At 42.6% G+C, this 18,028-nt stretch overlaps 1 protein-coding gene across 4 annotated transcripts in view; it reads left to right on the plus strand.

The window, feature by feature from the left end:
* The window catches only part of Eya3 (EYA transcriptional coactivator and phosphatase 3), an 80,231-nt gene that overhangs the window by 55,231 nt on the left and 6,972 nt on the right, over window positions 1-18,028 (plus strand). For all 4 annotated transcript variants that reach the window (XM_070037500.1, XM_070037502.1, XM_070037501.1 and 1 more), the window contains 7 exons: window positions 995-1,134; window positions 4,053-4,136; window positions 4,414-4,503; window positions 7,938-7,996; window positions 10,216-10,376; window positions 12,094-12,208; window positions 13,889-14,010. In XM_070037500.1, coding sequence (XP_069893601.1) covers window positions 995-1,134; window positions 4,053-4,136; window positions 4,414-4,503; window positions 7,938-7,996; window positions 10,216-10,376; window positions 12,094-12,208; window positions 13,889-14,010 — 771 coding nt within the window. The remainder of the gene's footprint in view (window positions 1-994; window positions 1,135-4,052; window positions 4,137-4,413; window positions 4,504-7,937; window positions 7,997-10,215; window positions 10,377-12,093; window positions 12,209-13,888; window positions 14,011-18,028) is intronic.

An 18,028-nucleotide genomic window follows, 5' to 3' on the forward strand; every position in this document is an offset into this window, starting at 1 on the left:
TTGGACTGTGATCCTCAGATCTCAGCTTCCTTAGTAGCTAGGATTATAGGCATGAGCCACGGACACCTAGCCCAGTATACCTTTAATACCTATATTTAATGACAAGTTGGTGGTTTAGCCATGCATTGTGGTACCTTCCTGTAATCCTTATACTCAGGAGACTGACGTAGGAAGATCAAGAATTAAAGCTGTCATGTTGGGCACTGATGGCTCACATCTGTAATCCTAGTAACTCAGGAGGCTGAGATCTGAGGATCTTGGTTCAAAACCAGCCCAGGAAGGAAAGTTCATGAGACTTTGTTTGTTTGTTTGTTTTTTAATCAGTAGTGGGGCTTGAATTCTGGGCCTAGGCACTGTCCCTAAGCTCTTGAGCTCAAGGTGAGTGCTCTACTACTTGAGCCACAGTGCCACTTCCAGTTTTCTGGTGGTTTTTTGGAGATAAGGCTGGCTTTGTACAGCGATCCTCAAATCTCAGCCTCCTGAGTAGCTAGGATTACAGGCATGAGCCACCAGTGCCCAGCTTAAGTTATCTCCAATTAACTACCAGAAAGTGGTGCTGTGGCTCAAGTGGTAGAGCACTTGCCTAGAGCTGAAGAGCTCAGGGACAGTGCCCAGGCCCAGAGTTCAAGCCCCATGACCAACCAGGAAAAAAAAAAATTCAAGCTGTCATAAAATTAAAGAGAAAGCAACAACAACAAAAAAATCCCTTTGGGAAGTGGCGCTGTGGCACAAGTGGTACAGCGCTAGCCTTGAGCTGAAGAGCTGAGGGACAACGCCTGTGCCGAGTTCAAGCCCCAGGACCGACCCAAAAAAAAAAATCCCTTTGTACATGTAGTGACAGTAATAGGATGTTAGCCACTGCTGGTGCTCAATACTTACATTTACATTCCCAAATTGTTTACAGTGAGTTTACTTTTCCACACTGTATCCTCTTCCTGCTGTGCTCCTCATAGCCAGTGAATGTTTATAACATATATGTCACTTTTCTTTTCAGGAGACCCCTCCACAAGCCCAGCTTTGGCCCAGAACACACCAAGTAAAGATGCTGATGATCAATCCAGGAAAAACATGACTGGCAAAAACCGAGGCAAGAGGAAAGCTGATACCAGCTCTTCTCAGGACAGTGAGCTAGAAGTATGGAAAGAAACCCATTTGGGTTACCTACTTTGTTTTTCTTCACTTCTTAAGTTGATCAGACATGAGTTTGTAAAACTCATGGAGATAATGTGGATCTGTGTTTTATCACCTTTCATTCCTAAACAAAAGAAAACAGAAGCTGGGTACTGGTGGCTCACACCTGTAATCCTAGCTACTCAGGACGCTGAGTTCTGAGGGTAATTGTTTAAAGCCAGCCTGGGCAGAAAAGTCCCTGTGAGACTTTTTTTTTTTTCCTGTGAGATTTTTATCTCCAATTAACCACTCAAAAACAGGAAATGACACTGTGGCTCAAAGTGGTAGATTTCTGGCCTTGAGCAAAAGAGCTCAAGGACAGTGCCCAGGCCCTGAGTTCAAGCTCAAACAAACAAAACAAAACCTGAATTGAGCCAGGCACTGGTGGCTCACTCCTATAATCCTACCTACTCAGGAGGCTGAGAGCTGAGTATCTCAGTTCAAAGCCAGCCCGGTCAGGAAAGTTTGTGAGACTTATCTCCAATTAACCACCAGAAAAAAAAAAAAAAAAAAAGTCTCATGGACATTCCTGCCCAGGCTGGCACCAAATTACAATCCTCAGATCTCAGCCTCCTGAGTAATTAAGATTACACATGTGAGCGACCAGAACACAGTTCCCATATTCTTTTTTGATATCTATCACCAAAACATTGAAAAAGTTTTGCTGAATTTCAGTATTTTAACAGAAAGAACCAACTATTCTCTATAGTTAAGAAAATAGGAAAGAGGGGGCTGGGAAGGTGGCCCAGTGGTAGACTACGTGACTTGCATGCATGAGGCCCTGGGTTCGATTCCTCAGCACCACATAAGCAAAAAGAAAAAAGCCGGAAGTGGAGCTGTAGCTCAAGTGGTAGAGCTCTGGCCTTGAGCTGAAGAGCTGAGGGACAGCGCCCAGGCCCAGAGTTCAGGCCCCACAACCAGACCCCCTCCCCCCCCAAAAAAAAGAGAGAGAATAGAAAGACAGCAGAGGGAGCCACTCCATTTAGAAATCTAAAAGGAAAATGGAAAATGCAATGACTAGAATATACCCAGCATTCTGGATACTTCTTTTTTTTTTTTTTTTTTTTTTTTGGGGGGGGGTCCGGTCATGGGGCCTGAACTCTGGGCTTGGGCGCTGTCCATCAGCTCTTTAGCTCAAGGTGAGCACTTTACCACTTGAGCCACAGTGCCACTTCCAGCTTTTTTCTTTTTGCTTATGTGGTGCTGAGAAATCAAACCCAGGGCCTCAGGCATGCAAGGCAAGCGCTCTATCACTGAGCCACCTTCCCAGCCCTCTAGATACTTCTTAAGTAGATGGGCACTGATTTATTCTGTCCTTTAAGCACTATGGGAATTTATAATAGATGTACACTGACTTCATTTTTTCGGGGGGAGGGGGTAGTCATGGAGCCTGAACTCTGGGCCTGGGCACTGTACCTCTGCTCTTCAGCTCTCTAGCACTCTACCACTTGAGCCACAGCACCACTTCTGGCTTTTTCTGCTTATGTGGTGCTAAGGAATGGAACCCAGGGCCTCATGCATGCAAGTCACGCAGTCTACCACTGGGCCACCTTCCCAGCCTTCTGATTTCATTATTTAAAAGACTAACAAGACAAAAAAATTCTAGTACTATATAATATATATTAGCCTTTTATATTTTTCATTTTTGATAATATTTATAAAAGGAAAAAAATTTTAATTGAGTGTACTGGGCTGGGAATGTGGCTTAGAGGTAGAGTGTTTGCCTTGCATGCATGAAGTCCTGAGTTCAATTCCTCAGTTCCTCAGTACCACATAAACAGAAAAAGCCAGAAATGGGGCTGTGGCTCAAGTGGCAGAGTGTTAGCCTTAAGCAAAAGAAGCTCAGACACAGTGCCAGGCCCTGAGTTCAAGCCCCAGGACTGGCAAAAAAATAAAAATAAAAATGAGTGTACTTGGGGCTAGGAAGGTGGCTCAGTGGTAGAGCGCTTGCCTTGCATGCATGAGCAAAAAGAAAAAAAGCCGGAAATGGTGCTGTGGCTCAAATGGTAGAGCACTAGCCTTGAGCTGAAGAGCTGAGGGACAGCGCCCAGGCCCAGAGTTCAGGCCCTATGACCGGACCAAAAAAAAAAAGAGTACTTAGATATGGGTAAATTAAAACTGTGTCTACAGCTTTTCTTCTCCACCCCCTTTTTTTTTGAGTTGGTCCTGGGGCTTGAACTTAGGGCCTAGTTGCTGTCCCTGAGCTTTTTCACTCAAGGCTAGCACTCAATCACTTGAGCCATAGCTCCACTTCTAGGTTTTTTAGTGGTTAATTGGAGATAAGAATCTTACGAACTTCCTGCCAAGACTGGCTTTGAACCACAGTCCTGTTTATAGCCTGAGTAGCTAGGATTACATGTTGGAGATAAGAGTCTCACATGGGCTGGGAATGTAATGGTAGAGTGCTTGCTTAGCATGCATGAAGCCCTGGGTTCCATTCCTTAGTACCACATAGACAGAAAAAGGCAGAAGTGGTGCTGTGGCTCAAGTGGTAGAGTGGTAGCCTTGAATTGAATTGCAGAGGGATGGGTGCCCAAGCCCAAAGTTCAAGCCCCAGGACTGACAGGGGAAAAAAAAAAAAAGATATTTTCTTTCTTTCTCTCCCCCCAACCCCCCGGCTCCCCCCAATTTGGTGTTGGTGCTGAGGGTTGAACTCAGGAACTTTTACTCCTGTTTGGCTTTTTCCCTCAAGACTTGCATTTTACCACTCATATCAAGATATTTTCTAATTTTATTTGTGATTTGTTCTTTGATCTATTGGTTATTTAATATTGACTTGCTTAACTCCCACATTTGTGAATTTTTCAGTTTTCCTTCTATTTCTGGCTTCCTATTTCATTGTGCTTGGAGGATACTCATTATTTTTTGTTTTTCTCTCTCAGCGGGTATTTCTTTGGGACTTGGACGAAACCATCATCATCTTCCATTCCCTACTTACTGGATCCTACGCCCAGAAATATGGAAAGGTAATCTCAGTCTTCTTCATTGTAACTGTGTTTCCACTTGATGCCCTGTGAAAAGACTAGTTTTTAGAAATGAAAGTCTTGAACATTTTAAGTGTTCATATAATCTTTGGGATAATCCTAGATTCTTATTAATACAAGTACGATTACAATAATAGTTGCATTATTGTGGATCATTGTTACTTTGACTTAGAACCAAAGTAATTTTGAAATTTTTGAAAATCAGAAAACTAATGCTAAGTATCAAATTCAAGCAGTTTTCTCTTTTACTGTCTTTTAGGACCCAACAGTAGTGATTGGCTCAGGTTTAACAATGGAAGAAATGATTTTTGAAGTGGCTGATACACATCTGTTTTTCAATGACTTAGAGGTAAGCCCTTTAAATTGTTTCAGTGATTCAGTGAGGTGTGTTGCTCAGGTACTATTTAGACCTATGCTTATAAGATAAGACCTGGTTAGACCAGATAGGGATTGAAAGACTAGTGGCCACAAGTGTGTAAGATCCTGGAAGATAGTGTCCCAGCCTGATCACCATAGCCTGAGGGCTTAGTTTTCTCCAGAATTTGTTTTTAATTAGCTTATTTGGAAGTGATGTAGCATTAGAAGAAATAGAAACCCATCAATGTTTTGCATGTTTTTATATATATATATATATATATATATATATATATATATATATATACACACACATACATATATATATGTTTTAATATATGTAAAATGTTTTTTGATATATTTACATATTTGATAATATAGAGAATGTTTTGATATATATCAATGGAATCAATATTCCAATTTATTATGATATTAAATAACATTTGAAGGGTTTGGTTATTGGTACCGTTAATTATATTTTAACTATTCTTTGGTTTTACCTTCTTTAAAGTTTGTCCTTTGATTTGTCCAGTCGGTAAACAATTGTTCTAACTTGTTGTTTTCATTGGTGTTTTGGAGGTGAAGTCCGATGTATCCTAGTCTGGCCTTCAATTCAACATCCTCCTGTGTCAGCTTACACACACACACACACACACACACACACACACACACACACACTCTCTCTCTCTCACACACACACTCTCACACACACACACACACACACTCTCTCTCTCTCTCTCTCTCTCTCTCTCTTTCTCTCTCTCATTTTTTTTCTCTCTCTCTCGTTTTTTGGTATCATTCCTGGGGTTGAACTCAGGTCTTCAGTGCTGTACCTGAGCTTTTGTGCTCAAGGTTAATTTTCTGCCACTTGAGCCACTTCCAGCTTTTTGGTTGTTAATTGAGGTAAGTCTCACAGACTCAAATCCCAGGCTTGCTTTGAACCTCAATCTTCAGATCTCAGCCTCCTGAATAGGTAGGATTATAGGTGTGAGCACCAGCACCCAGGTCTCAGTGTATTTTTTTACTTATTTTCCATGTATAAGGACTTGATAATGCAGAATTGTTTTAAAAGACAGATGCAATGAAAATCAAGAAACACTAAGAACTTCTTGCTGAAAACTTTTGGCTGTGACATTTGGGTTCACCTTCAAGTTGAACAGGGTACTGTGGAAGGAACGCGTGTCCAGAGTCAGAAGACCAGTGTTGAGTCTCAAGTTTGGAAAGTGATGTTCATCCTGGGCCTAAGTTAAATGGTCATTTGGGCAGGAAACAAGTACAATATCAGTTATTATGAGCCGGGTGCTGGTGGCTCACACCTGTAATCCTAGCTACTCAGGAGGCTGAGATCTGAGGATCACGGTTCAAAGCCAGCCCGGGCAGAAGTGACCGTGAGACTCCTATCTCCAATAAACCACCAGAAAACCAGAAGTGGCACTGTAGCTCAAGTGGTAGAGCGCTCGCCTTGAGCTGAAGAGCTGAGGGACAGCACCCAGGCCCAGAGTTCAAGCCCCACGACCAACAAAAAAAAAAAAAAATCAGTTATTCTGGTTGGGGAATGGTTTGCTAGAAAGTATGAGGGCAGATTTCACTTCATCTCTTTAAATGCTGAACTGTGTACTGTATGTATTAACTAGCTTTTAAAAATAGTCAAGATTGCCAGACATTGGTGGCTCATGCCTGTAATCCTAGCTACTCAGGAGACTAATATCTGAGGATCACAGTTCAAAGCTAGCACGAGCAGGAAAGTCTATGAGACTCTTACCTCCCATTAACCACCAGAAAGCCAAATGTGGTGCTGAGGCTCAATTGGTAGAACGCTCGCCTTGAGCTGAAGAACTGAGGGACAGTGCCCAGGCCCAGAGTTTAAGCCCCACGACTGACCAAAAATAAGTCAAGATTTTAGTTATGGGCATGGCTGAAGTGGTAGTGCACTTACAACTTAGCAAGGACAAAGTGCCAAGTTCAAACTCCACTACCATCAAATAAACAAAATAACACACAAAGCAATCCTCTTTCTCTTTAAATACACTCTTATTCCCCTCAAAAGACATTTCTTCAGAAAATTTAATTAATAAGACTATATACTCCAGTGTTTTCTAAACTCTTTAATGCTTTATTACCTCAACTTCATATGTTGATGAATTAAGATGGCTTAACTTTAATTCAACAAATATTTACTAAAATCTACTCTGCACCAGTAATTACTGCCAAATTATATTTGTAATGATTTTTTAGACATAGTCCTCACTGAAGACTAAAAGCTCTGTGAAGAATTTCACCTGAATGTATTTACTCCTCACCCCACCCTGAGGTCAGTGGTTCTTAACTTCAGAGGGCATAAGAGTCACCTGAGGAGCTGCTTAAAAATGGATCCTCTAAGCTGGGTGCTGGTGGCTCACGCCTGTAATCCTAGCTACTCAGGAGGCTGAGATCTGAGTATCACAGTTCAAAGCCAGCCCGGGCAGGAAAGGCCATGAGACTCTTATCTCCAATTAACTACCAGAAAACTGGATGTGGTGCTGTGGCTCAAGTGGTAGAGCACCAGCCTTGAGCTGAGGAGCTGAGAGACAGTGCCCAGGCCCAGAGTTCAAGCCCCACAACCTACAAAAAAAAAAAAAGCATCCTCTAGAACTTGACTCACAGAGGTTCTGATTCATGTAGCTCTGGGATTGACTCAGGAATATTCGGTCTTTATAAACTCCCTCAGAGGATTTTGATGCAAATGCCCAGTGGAGTACCCAAAGGAGTACTTCCATTAGAGTTAGGCAGTGGTGGCATTTTATGTAGTGAGCCCTTGGTAGAAAAAGCTTTGGATTCAAAGCAGAAGACATAAGTTTATTGTAGTCTCTTCCTGCCACTTACTAATTGTATGATCTAAGGAAATCACTTTACCTCCCTTTGAGGACATGAGGAGATTGACTTAGGTAAGCTCCTCTCCCATTTCTCAGTTTCAGTGCAGGCATTTCTATTTTAATCACTCTCAGTTGTAATACTATATTCTGCCAACATCTATTTCATCTACAAAAACTAACTGTACATACTATGTGAGGACACTAGACTAGACTAGAAGGACACAGAGGAGACCTATGATATGGGTCCTGCTCTAAGAGTCTACAATGTAGTAAGGTTTACATCCTAGTATACGACAAGAACATATCTGCAGTATAAGAGAGGTCTCTTCCCCAAGTGCTGTTTACATAAGACAAGAATTCAGAGAGGACCTAATTTTAAAAGGTTTCATGAGGACTTTAGGGTGTGGACCAGGCTTAAAGGAAGTTGGACAACAGTGGGGTGATAGTGAATGATCCACACACAGGAGAGACTGGAAGGTATTCCATTGTGCTGTTATTATGGCCATTTTGCAATATGTCATTTTGATGACCACAAACACTTCTCCCTGGACTAAAATGGTAGTTTTTCTTTTAACAGGAGTGTGACCAGGTACATGTGGAAGATGTGGCTTCTGATGATAATGGCCAGGATTTGAGGTGATAAACACAACAGTCTCTTGAACATCTACCTGTTATATGCAATATACTGCCTGGGTTCAAAGGAAAGGAAAGATGAAGAAGCTCACAGCCTATTAGAGGAGGCAGAAACCCTTAACCATGACATAGGGTGTGAGGTGATGATGGGGAAGAGAGAAGAAAGCGTTCTGCGGGTAATGGACAGGTGGTGCCACCACTGGAGAGGCTGTGTCTGTGGAATAGCATGTGAGTCAGGCCTCAAGAACACAGCATGGTAGAGTGAGCACACGTCATTCCCAAGTAAAAGATCTGCTGGTTTCTCTTTAGACAGACTTTTTTCACTAAGAGAAAATGTGTTTCTAACTATGTAGTTTATTATTATTCGTTTATTCGTGATACTGGGCTTGAATTCAGGGCCTCACATTTGCTCTATCATTTGAACCACACCTTTTTGTTGTTGTTGTTGCTGTTGTCAGTTGTAGGGCTTTGAACTTGGGGCCTTTCTCACTCAGGGCTGGCAGTCTACCACTTTGATCTGTGGCTCCACTTCCAGTTTTCTGGTGGTTAACAAGTCTCAGGGACTTTCTTTCTGGGCTGGCTTTAAACCAGATCTCAGACCTCAGCCTCTGTGTAGCTAGGATTATAGGTGTAAGCCACCAGTGTCCAGCATAAGAGCACTACTTTTATGAGACTTTATAGGAAAATGTCTAGTGTAAAGCAGTTTATAATGCATTCTGAACCCCAGTTTGTTTTATTTTCTCACCTGTTTTGTGTTTAGCAATTTTGTTGAGAATCTCACAGTGTGTTGAGCTCAGACTTTATTGCATCAAGTTGTCTCTCTAGCTTTATTAATACTTAAAAACTATTCCCAACTAACTATATTAGTTACCTGCTGAACAACAAATTACCTCCAAAATTAGTAGCTTAAAACTATTAAAATATTTCTTATCTCAGTTTCTCTAGATTAGGAACTTTGAAAGCAGCTTAGTTAGGTAGGTCTCTGGAGTGAAGTCAAGTTGACTGGAGCTCAACTTAAATGGAGTCTAGAGGCAGGAGGACTTGTTTCCATCCCCTCACCTGCGACTGAGCACAGGAGGCTCAGTTCATTACCAGCTGTACCTCTCATTGGGTGTGTCCTCAAGTGATAGCTCCAGAGACAGCAACAGAAGCCTACCACTGTCACTTTTGCCACATTGTGTTTATATTCTAAAGGTAGCTAATTCCAAAGGGGAACAGATATATATATATATATTTTTTTTTGATTGGTTGGTTGTGGCGCTTGAACTCTGGGCCTGGGCACTGTCCATCAGCTCTTCAGCTCAAGCCTAGTGCTCTACCACTTGAGCCACAGCGACACTTCAGGCTTTTTCTGTTTATGTGGTGCTGAGGAATCGAACCTAAGGCCTCATGCATGCAAGGCAAGCACTCTACCACTGAGCTACCACCTGCCCAGCCCTTGTGGACATATTTTGAAGTAAATAGTTATTAGCTACCCATAAGCCTGATAAACTAGTCAACAGATAACTGAAGAAATACATCTGTGGGGTGGGTAGTGCACTGCCCTGGCACTTGTGAGGCCCTGGGTTCAATCCACAGTGCCAAAAACAAAAAAAAGGAGGAAAATAAGAAAAAGAAAACATGTGGCATTATCTGGCCATTATTAGCATTTGGGATTATTTTCTTCCATTACTTTATTTTAACATTTCTCCTTTTCATGAAGTTGTAACCATCAACTTTATATTCTGCCTTTTTTCATTGTACTGCTGTCTGGCATTAATGAAAAGAAATCAACCTAGGGGATTCTGGGACTTAAATTATTTCTACTTCCCTTCCTCCCAAGTCCTTTCTTTCTCTTTTATTTTTCTGTTTCTGTTTCATTCCTTAGTGCTAGTGGCTGAACCCAGGGTTTCATGAGTGCTAGGCAGATCTACCCCACATGCCCCTTTCTTTCTTTGATGGAAGTAATAGGGGTGAAATAAGAGGACTAATTAGAGAAAACTCTGACATACAAAGATTAGGTAGAAGACTCTTAAAATCATTCACCTTGTTTATCAAATACAAGGATCAGGACTAAGAGAATCTCAGGAACATTCAATAAAAACTTCATGAGCGCTGGGAATGTGGCTTAGTGGTAGAATGCTAGTCTTGAGCAAACGAAGGATAAGGACGGGCCCTGAGCCCCAGGACTGACAAACAAAAAACCCTCATGATTTTAATTTCCTTATTTCCTCTCTCCCCAGCAACTATAGTTTCTCCACAGATGGTTTCAGTGGCTCAGGAGGCAGTGGTAGCCATGGTTCCTCTGTGGGTGTTCAGGGAGGTGTGGACTGGATGAGGAAACTGGCTTTCCGCTACCGAAAAGTGAGAGAAATCTATGATAAGCATAAAAGCAACGTGGGTGGTAAGTGCCACAGGACCAGTGGAATTCTCTGTTGTCTTCCTAAATTTTTGCTTGTTTCCCAGTGCATCTGTAGATTCCTGCCAGCAACTGCATGTGGAATTATGCCATAGTAACATATTATTAACTCTATTTAAAAAAAAAAAAAAAAAGCCGGGCACTGGTAGCTCACACTTACAATCCTAGCTACCCAGGAGCCTGAGATCTGAGGATCACCATTCAAAGCCAGCCCGGGCAAGAAAATCCAGGAGACTATTATCTCCAGTTAACCACTCAGAAAACCAGAAGTGGCACTGTGGCTCAAGTGGTAGAGTGCTAGTCTTGAGCTGAAGAGCTCAAGGACAGCACCCAGGCCCAGAGATCAAGTCCCATGACCGACAGGGGGCTGGGGGGGTGGGGAACAGAGCTGGGAAGGTGGCTTAGTGGTAGAGTGCTTGCCTAGCATGCATGAAGCCCTGGGTTTGATTCCTCAGTACCACATAAACAGAAAAGGCCAGAAGTGGTGCTGTGGCTCATACGGTAGGGTGATAGCCTTGAGTGAAAGAAGCTCAGTGATAGTGCCCAAGCCCTGAGTCAAGCCAAGCCCAAGGACTGGCCAAAAACAAAAACAAAAAACATAGGGACCTGATCAAAACCCTTCTGGGAAAAAGTTCTGCACTTTTGGTAAACAGTAGAACAGAGTAGTGGGAGCTCTGCATTACCCATCGCTCTTAGCATGACTTTGGAAAGCTTTCTTGCTCTATTGAGACAAATACCATTTTTCTTTTCTTTTCTTTTTTTCTTTTTTGGTGCAGTTACCCAGGCTAGAACCCTTGGCTTTTGTTTTTTGCTCACAACTGGCACTCTGCCACCATAGCCATGCCTCCACTTAGAGATAAGAGTCTAGAGGAAGAAGCTGAGCTATGGCTTAAGTGGTTGAACTCTAGCCTTGAACAAGAGCAAAACAACCTAAGGGACAGCACCCAGCCCGAAGTTAAAGCTCCAAGACTGGCACCAAAAGGAAAACAAGAGGATTTGTCTCTCCATGATTCTCAGATCTCAGCCACCTGAGTAGCTAGGATTATAAGAGGAAGCCTTGACCCCTGTGACATATTCTTTTTTTGGTCAGTTGTGGGGTTTGAACTTAAGGCCTCAGTGCTGTCCCTGAGCTCCTTTGCTCAAGGCTAGCTAGCACTCTTCCACTTGGAGCCATAGCTCCACTTGCAGTTTTCTGGTGGTTACTTGGAAATAGAGCCTCATGAACTTTCCTGCCCAGGCTGGCTTTGAACCTCAATCTTCAGATCTCTGCCTCCTGAGTAGCTAGGATTACAGGAGTGAGCCACCAGTGGCCAGCTTCTTTAGAAAGAGATTACCAACTCAGAAGTCTCCCAGCTGTAACCCATATTTCTTCCTGTGGGTTTCTAAGGTGGTGCTGCTCAAGTGTGGTCCAGCAGTATGCAAAGAACACTTGTTGGTGGGGAAAGGAGGAGCTTCGACCAGTCACATTACATTGTATATACTAGCTTATCTCCTTGTTACCATGTTATTACCATGCCTCTACACAACATTTTTGGTGAAGAAAATCAAAATGACATTAGAGTAACACTACTCAAAGGTTTCCCCAGGAAGAGGAATTAACTCAGGGACTAAGGTTATTAATAAATTGAATTTGTAAATTGCTTCCTAGATATCAGCAAGTATAATGTTGCCAAATGATACATGTCTGCTTTTAATCCCAAAGGCCTCCTCAGTCCCCAGAGAAAGGAAGCCCTGCAGAGATTAAGAGCAGAAATTGAAGTTTTGACCGATTCCTGGTTAGGAACTGCACTAAAATCCTTGCTTCTCATTCAGTCCAGGTATGGCAGTGGTTCTGTGGACTCTCATCCTCTCAGAGACACACTCTTTCCTGTCCTAGTCCAGGCTAGGCTGGTTGGCTGCACAGTAAGGTTTGAGAGTAAAGGTATGAGGTGTTTAAGTGATTCATGGAATATATAGATTAGGTCATGTTAACAGCACACCTTAGAGTTTTAAGACAATATTTAATCATTTGAGCCCCTCTTTCTCTCCTCTTTTTACTCTCAAACTAAACTTAATAACCCATAATCTCTAGCCCAGGAGATAGAGAATCAAAGAAAAAGTGAGCAATGTAACTACAGAAAGCTCTAAGAATGTAACTAGAACAGTCAGGAAGGCAAAAATCAAAAGAAAAGGAGTAGGAAGTTAAAGGGGAAAATGGTAAGCTGGGCGCCAGTAACTCACACCTAATCCTAGCTACTCAGGAGGCTGAGATCTGAGGATTGCAGTTCAAGGCCAGCCTGGGCAGGAAAGTCCATGAGATTCTTACCTCTAATAAACCACCAGAAAACCAGATGTGGCTCTGTGGCTCAAGTGTAGAGCACTAGCCTTGAGCTAAAGAGCTGTGGGACAGCGCCCAAGCCTAGAGTTCAAGCCCCATGACTCTCCTTAAGATGCATTGTATGCATAAATAGACATATGCAATTAATTGGTGCTAATTTTTATTTTAAAAAGATAAGGAGATTTCAGCTTGACTCTTAGGCTAGAAAATAAATGCAGCCATATTTGTAATTGCTTCCCCCCCCCCCCCAAGCATGAATTCCATGTCTACAATCTGATCAGAAATAAAACTGAAGGGCTGGGAAGGTGGCTCAGTGGTAGAGCACTTACCTTGCATGCTCAAGGCCCTGGGTTCGATTCCTCAGCACCACATAAGAAAAAAGCTGGAAGTGGCGCTGTGGCTCAAGTGGTAGAGTGCTAGCCTTGAGCTGAAGAGCTGAGGGACAGCGCCCAGGCCCAGAGTTCAGGCCCCACGACCGGACCCAAAAAAAGAAGAAAATAAATAAAACTGAAGCTGGGCACCAGTGGCTCACACCTGTAATCCTAGCTACTCAGGAGCCTGAGATCTGAGGATTGAGGTTCAAAGACAGCTGGGGCAGCAAAGTCCATGAGACTCTTATCTCCAGAAAACTGGAAGTGGCACTGTGGCTGAAATGGTAGAGCACTGGCCTTGACTGAAGAGCTGAGGGACAGCACCTGCCCAGAGTTCAAGCCCCATGACTGACCAAAAAAAAAAAAAAGAAAGAAAACTGACACTGAAGGTAGATACCTTGTACAGAAAAGGACTTGGACAATTAATGAATCTTATAGAATGATTGTTATTATGTGAAGAACCCAGAGAACCTAAATTAAATCTCAGCTAAAGGCTGAATTGCATTTCCATTAACTAGAATATTTTTCCCGTAACAAAGAACTCTTCATTTTTATTTGCTAATAAATTGCATAGTCAGAAGGAAGTAAGGCATGAGTTTAAGTGGTTGCTATGTGTCCACAGAGCAGGATATCTGCCCTGGTATAGAAAACAAAACTCAGTAGTAAAACTAATAACTGAACATTGGGACTGAACAACAATACCAGGTTCTTTGTGCTTAATTTTAGTAATTAGATCCCAAGAGTGGGCCAATTTGATTTCTATCTCTTAGGTTGATTCAGTTTCACATTTTTTTTCCCTTTCCTTCTAGGAAGAACTGTGTGAATGTTCTTATCACTACCACCCAGCTAGTTCCAGCCCTGGCCAAAGTTCTCCTGTATGGGCTAGGAGAAATATTTCCTATTGAAAACATCTATAGCGCTACCAAAATTGGTATGGATTCTTTATTTTTCTTCTCCTCCTCCCTCCTTGTCTCTCTTCCTTCCTTTCCTCTCCTCCCCACCCCCTATTTTTTTTGTTGGTAGTGGGGGTTGAACTCTGGGTCTGGGTCTGGGTGCTGGTCCTGAGCTCTTTTTACTCAAGGCTAATGCTGTACCACTTTGAGCCACAGCGACACTTCCAGTTTTCTGGTGGTTAATTGGAGATAAGGATCACATGGACTTTCCTGCCTGGGCTGGCTTTGAACCCCAATCCTCAGATCTCAGCCTCCTGAGTACTTAGGATTGTAGGTGTAAGCCACTGGCACCTGGCTCCAAAATCAGTCCACTCCTCATCACTATTACAGTAAAACTGTAGTCAGACATGTGTCCTTGCCAGCTTTGCTGTTACACAGTTTATGGCTATACCATTTGGCCAACATGATATTTCTGATGAAAGAGCTAGAAGAACATATTTCTAGCTTAAACATCTATTTTTGACTCGTTTCTAGTTTTTTCTTTTCTCAGAGAGTTTGTAGTGTGATAGCACTATACACCTACAAGCCCAGCACTTGGGAGGCAGAGGCAGGAAGATCTCAGGTTCAAGGCGTATCAGTCTGGGCTATATAGCTTAGGCCAGTCTGAGCTATGTAGCATGACCATGTCCTTTTTTTTTTTTTTTTTTTTTTTTTTTTTTACTTACCTATACCTGTTAGGATGCTAATATTTAAGATACTAAACTTTAAAATAACAAAAAATTAGGTCAAGCGGTATAGCGCTCACCTTGAACTGAGCTGAAGAGCACAAGGACAGCGCCCAAGCCCAGAGTGTAGCCCCATATCTGACAAAAAGAAAAAAGTAGACCAGCATATAACCCAGCAGTCCCACTTCTGGGTATATATCCAGAAGAATTGGTTTCCAAATTTTTGAGTCATATCCTGCTACTCAGAACAGAGTCTCAAAGAGGTAATTACACATCCGTGCTCACAGCAGCCTTACAATAGCCAAGAGATGGGAGAAGCCCAAGTGTGTGTCAGTAGATGAACATGGGATCCATCTAGGGAACTCTGCCTACAAAAAGGAAAGAAATCCTCTCACTTGCTACCACACAGATGAACCCTGAACCTTATGCCAAGCTAAATGAGACCGCGCCAAAAAAAAATAAGATCATATGAGGCTACTTATGAAAGGTCCCTGGAGTGGTGAAATATATAGAAACAGAAATAGAATGGTGGTTACCAGGAAGTGGGACAGGGTTATTAGGTACAGGATTTCAATTTCCCAAGAAGAAAAAGTTCTGGAGGTCTATTTTGTAACCATTTCCACAAAAAGTATAAGAGGCCAGAGCAAGAATATGTAAGGAGAGTAGAACAGTAAGAATCAGGGTTAGAGAGGCTAAAGGAGGTGGTGGGAGACCCTGGGGGCCTCACAGAATGAAAGACTTTTGTAAGGTTTTGATTGGAAGATCGGCATGATCTGATCCAAACCTTCAATGGATCAGTTTCATGGCATGTGCTATCTTGAGGACAGTTAGGAGGCATTGTAATACTTTAGCTGGGGGAACTATGAACGCAGAGCTGACAAGAGCTACCTTTACAGAAGCTATGGCCCAGGCAGGAGGTAGGATACAGCCGAGACAAAATCCTGGCATGGAACCTACCTTCAGGCAGTGGTCCAGGACAGGTGCATTGTCCAGTGGAAGGGAAGCAGAAGTGTACATTCCAGATATCAGGAAAAGCAAAATTTGAATTCTCAAAATAAAACACAGGAGTGTCTATAATTTTCAATATCTTTGTACAAGACATAGATGATTTTTTTTTTATTTTTTTTTTTTTTTGCCGGTCATGAGGCCTGAACTGTGGGCCTGGGCGCTGTCCCTCAGCTCTTCAGCTCAAGGCTAGCGCTCTACCACTTGAGCCACAGCGCCACTTCTGGCTTTTTTTTCTTTTTGCTTATGTGGTGCTGAAGAATCTAACCCAGGGCCTCATGCATGCAAGGCAATCGCTCTACCACTGAGCCACCTTCCCAGCCCCAGAAGATATTTTTTTAAAAAAAGAATAGTCATTGGGTTTGGTAAACTGCTTGTGTCCTCCTGAGAAGGAGTGCTTACAGTGACAGTTGACAACTGATAACTGCTGATAACTCTCTCAGCCTCTTCACACTCGCAGAAGAGATGCTCCAGAACACAATAAGTCACTATTAGCTGAGTTACTTCATGTTTGAACTAAATTAGGTTTCATTTGTGAGACTGATGTGAATTTACCCAGCAATAGCAATTAAATGTGCCAGAGAAATGCAATGCATGACTGCTATTACAAATATCAGCACTGAAGCACCCGTATGCATCCAAGTCCAGCCTTTTATTTATTTATTTATTTATTTATTTATTTATTTATTTTTCCAGTCCTGGGCTTGAACTCGGGGCCTGGGCACTGTCCCTGAGCTTCTTTTTTTTCTTTCTTTTTTCTTTTTTTTTTTTTTTTTTTGGGGGGGGGGTCTGGTCGTGGGGCCTGAACTCAGGGCCTGGGCGCTGTCCCTCAGCTCTTCAGCTCAAGGCTAGCGCTCTACCACTTGAACTACAGTGCCACTTCCGGCTTTTTTCTTTTTGCTTATGTGGTACTGAGGAATTGAACCCAGGGCCTCATGCATGCAAGGCAAGTGCTCTACCACTGAGCCACCTTCCCAGCCCTCCCTGAGCTTCTTTTGCTCAAAGCTAGCTCTCTAAGCACTTGAGCCACAGTGCCACTTCTGGCTTTTTTTCTGTTTATGTAGTACCAAGGAACCGAACCCAGGGCTTCATGCATGCTAGGTAAGCACTTTACCACTAAACCACATTCCCAGTATGAGCCTTTTATTTAAAAGGACCAGAATGACTTTCACTCATCTGGTCAAATCACTACTAAATAACCCCATGCTACTGATCACATATATGGCATATATATGCACACTGGAGGGAAACCAGGAGGACCACAGAACTAGAGAGAACCAGGGAAAAACATACAACAGCGGGACCCATCAGCTGCACTGGACATTGATCAAAATGAACCAAGCAACTCAATGGCAGCGATGGGAGGGAGGGAACAAGTAGGAAAGAGGGAAGAGCTGATGCTGCAAAACAAAAGAAATGTACATACCACCCAATGTGGAAGAAAGAACTGTATTGCAAAGCTCATGGAACTCAAATGTTATAGACCACGATAGACAATTTGCCCCATGAAAATTAGAATGTGTTTGTGACTAAGCATCACTATCCCACAATACTATGAAATTTGGGAAATTATGTAATCAGTTAATCACAATAAAGAATTTGAAAAAAATAAAAAATGATTGGACCAGAATGGACAGTGTCTGGTCCAGGAGACAGTCACGGGGCCCATGAGCTAGGATGTAGGAGAGGTAGAGCTATTCAGATATGCCTAGAGGATGAATGATGTTTAGAGATGAATGCTGAGATGGAGGTGTTTGTCATTTACGGTCTGTCTTTGTACATAGTAAGTACCACCACCTTCCACCAGATGGCAGTCAGGCATCTTGAGAAAAGCACCCTGGTGCTAAGTCATTGGATCTGGCAAGAAGAAAGAGAAGGTTAAAGTAGCAGGAAGAAGAGGAACTAAATTAGGAATCTGCCTAACTGAAGACACAGGGAAATAAATGCCAAAATGGTAGCTCAGGAACAGTTCCCAGACCCAGGCCCTGAGTTCAAGCCCCAGGACTGACAAAAAAAAAAAAAGATGGTTCACACCTGTTATCCTAGCTACTCAGGAGGCTAAGATCTGAGGATCACATTCAAAGCCAGCCCAGGCAGGAAAGTCTGTAAGATTCTTATCTCCAATTAACCACTAGAAAACCTTAAGTGGAGCTGTGGCTCAAGTAGTAGAGTGCTAGCTTTGAGCAGAAAAGCTCAGAAACAGCACCGAGGCCCTGATCAGATTCAAGCCCCTTGACTCACCAAAACAAAAATGGAAATGGTGAAGAAACAGCAAGGATGCAATTTCCTTTTATTTATGCAAATAATACTTTCCTACAGAGAGATG

This window comes from Dipodomys merriami, unplaced genomic scaffold (genome assembly GCF_024711535.1).
Source record: "Dipodomys merriami isolate MVZ:Mamm:240054 unplaced genomic scaffold, mDipMer1.0.p SCAF_28, whole genome shotgun sequence".
NCBI lineage: Eukaryota > Metazoa > Chordata > Mammalia > Rodentia > Heteromyidae > Dipodomys > Dipodomys merriami.